This window comes from Chelonoidis abingdonii, chromosome 11 (genome assembly GCF_003597395.2).
Source record: "Chelonoidis abingdonii isolate Lonesome George chromosome 11, CheloAbing_2.0, whole genome shotgun sequence".
NCBI lineage: Eukaryota > Metazoa > Chordata > Testudines > Testudinidae > Chelonoidis > Chelonoidis abingdonii.
Window position 1 is genome coordinate 17,563,275 of NC_133779.1, and position 1,666 is coordinate 17,564,940.

A 1,666-nucleotide genomic window follows, 5' to 3' on the forward strand; every position below is an offset into this window, starting at 1 on the left:
GGGGGGGGGGGCGGGGGAGGGGACAGGACCCTTTCGTGCCAGGCGCTGCATGTGTTCACCCCTTCACCTTCCCTCCTACGCACGCACTCACCCATAGGGCTGGGTTCCTAGGAGGCTGCTGTGGGTCAGGGATTCGGGGGGGGGCATCAGGTCCTGCACATATGCCCAACGCCCCCCCAGTGCCCTCCCACATCCTACCACTCCTCGTGCCCGGTTTCCTAGCGATTCCTGGGTTGAGAGGGGGTCCTTCTGTCCCAGACCCCCCCCGTGGGACTCCACTGAGCCCCCACCCTGAAGGAGTCTGTAACCCCCCCGCTGCACCCCCACAGAGGCCCCCTCCTACTCCAACTCCCCAGCTGCTCACCAGGGCTGCGTTGCTGCCTTTAATTTGCTCCATTGTGTTGTGTGTCCAAGGGCTTGTCTGCACTGGGACAATTCACCTGTGGGAGATGGGGACCCTCCCCTACCCGTGGGGCAGGGTATTGGGGGTGCAACCCCCTCAACCCCACGGGAGTAACCCTGGGGAGAAGACATGACAAACATTGGCAAATCAGGAGTCCTGGCTCCCAGCGCCCCCTTCTCTAACCACTAGACCCTGCTCCCCTCCCAGAGCCAGGGAGAGAACCCAGGAGTCCTGGCTTCCAGCCCTACTCTCCTCCCAGAGCCGGGCTGGAAGGGGCCCGGGGCCGAATCCCAGCGGGGGGGGAGGGGTAGACGAGGCAGATCCCCGTGCCAGACCTGTTCCCCGACGTGGGTGCAAGAGGTGGTGAATTTCTCTGCTCTGCAGACAAGTCCCTGTCATCGTGTGCCACTTGCCCCATGGCTGCTCGTGCAAAGCTGGGGGGCATTGGGGTGTCCCACCCTGGCCTCTGCACAGTGAAGGAGGGGGGAGGACTGCTGGGGGGGGGAGGAGCATCCCGTGACCATCTCTTCCCCTCTCCCACCCAGGCTTCCCGAGGACGTGTCGGGCCCCTCCAAGCCGCCCGGCAGCCTGTTCCACAACTGGCCCAAGGTGGGGCCGGGCGCCAAGCCCCCGAAGAGCGTGGAGTTCGACATCCGCCCGGCGCTGCGCCGCGCCCCCAGCCCCGCCGCCCTGCCCAGCGAGCACAAGATCAGCCTGGCCCCTCGGCCCTCCTCCCTGCCCATCCTGCCCTCCGTCCCCCTCTACGGCGGCATCTACGACCTGCGCGGATCCCCCCCCTCCGGCCCCTGCCCCTTCCCCGACTTCGTCTCCGGCAGCCGCTCCCTCTCGCCCACCCACTTCCTGCCCCCGGCCACGGACAAGCCCTTCGGCGCCAAGCCCCTGCCCTTCTGGACCAAATTCGATGTGGCCGACTGGCTGGAGTACCTGAAGCTGGGCGAGCACCGCGAGCGCTTCCTGGACAACGAGATCGACGGCTCCCACCTGCCCTCGCTCACCAAGGAGGATTACATCGACCTGGGCGTCACCCGGGTCGGGCACCGAATGAACATTGACCGCGCCCTCAAGCTCTTCCTGGAGAGGTGATGAGAGAATCCCCCGCCCCAGGAGAGGGGAGCCCCTAGCCCCCCCAGGAGAGAGGGGAGCCCACCCCAGCCGCCCCGAGGACACGGAGGCCCAAATGGATGACGCCAGGAGCAAGGAGAAGCCGGGTGGCGATACCCTCCCCCCCCAACCCCAGAGAGT

At 66.9% G+C, this 1,666-nt stretch overlaps 1 protein-coding gene across 1 annotated transcript in view; it reads left to right on the forward strand.

Moving 5' to 3' along the window:
• The window catches only part of SHANK1 (SH3 and multiple ankyrin repeat domains 1), a 51,980-nt gene extending 50,314 nt beyond the window's left edge, over nt 1-1,666 (forward strand). The window contains exon 22 of the mRNA XM_075070565.1: nt 949-1,666. Coding sequence (XP_074926666.1) covers nt 949-1,507 — 559 coding nt within the window. The 3' untranslated portion in view covers nt 1,508-1,666. The remainder of the gene's footprint in view (nt 1-948) is intronic.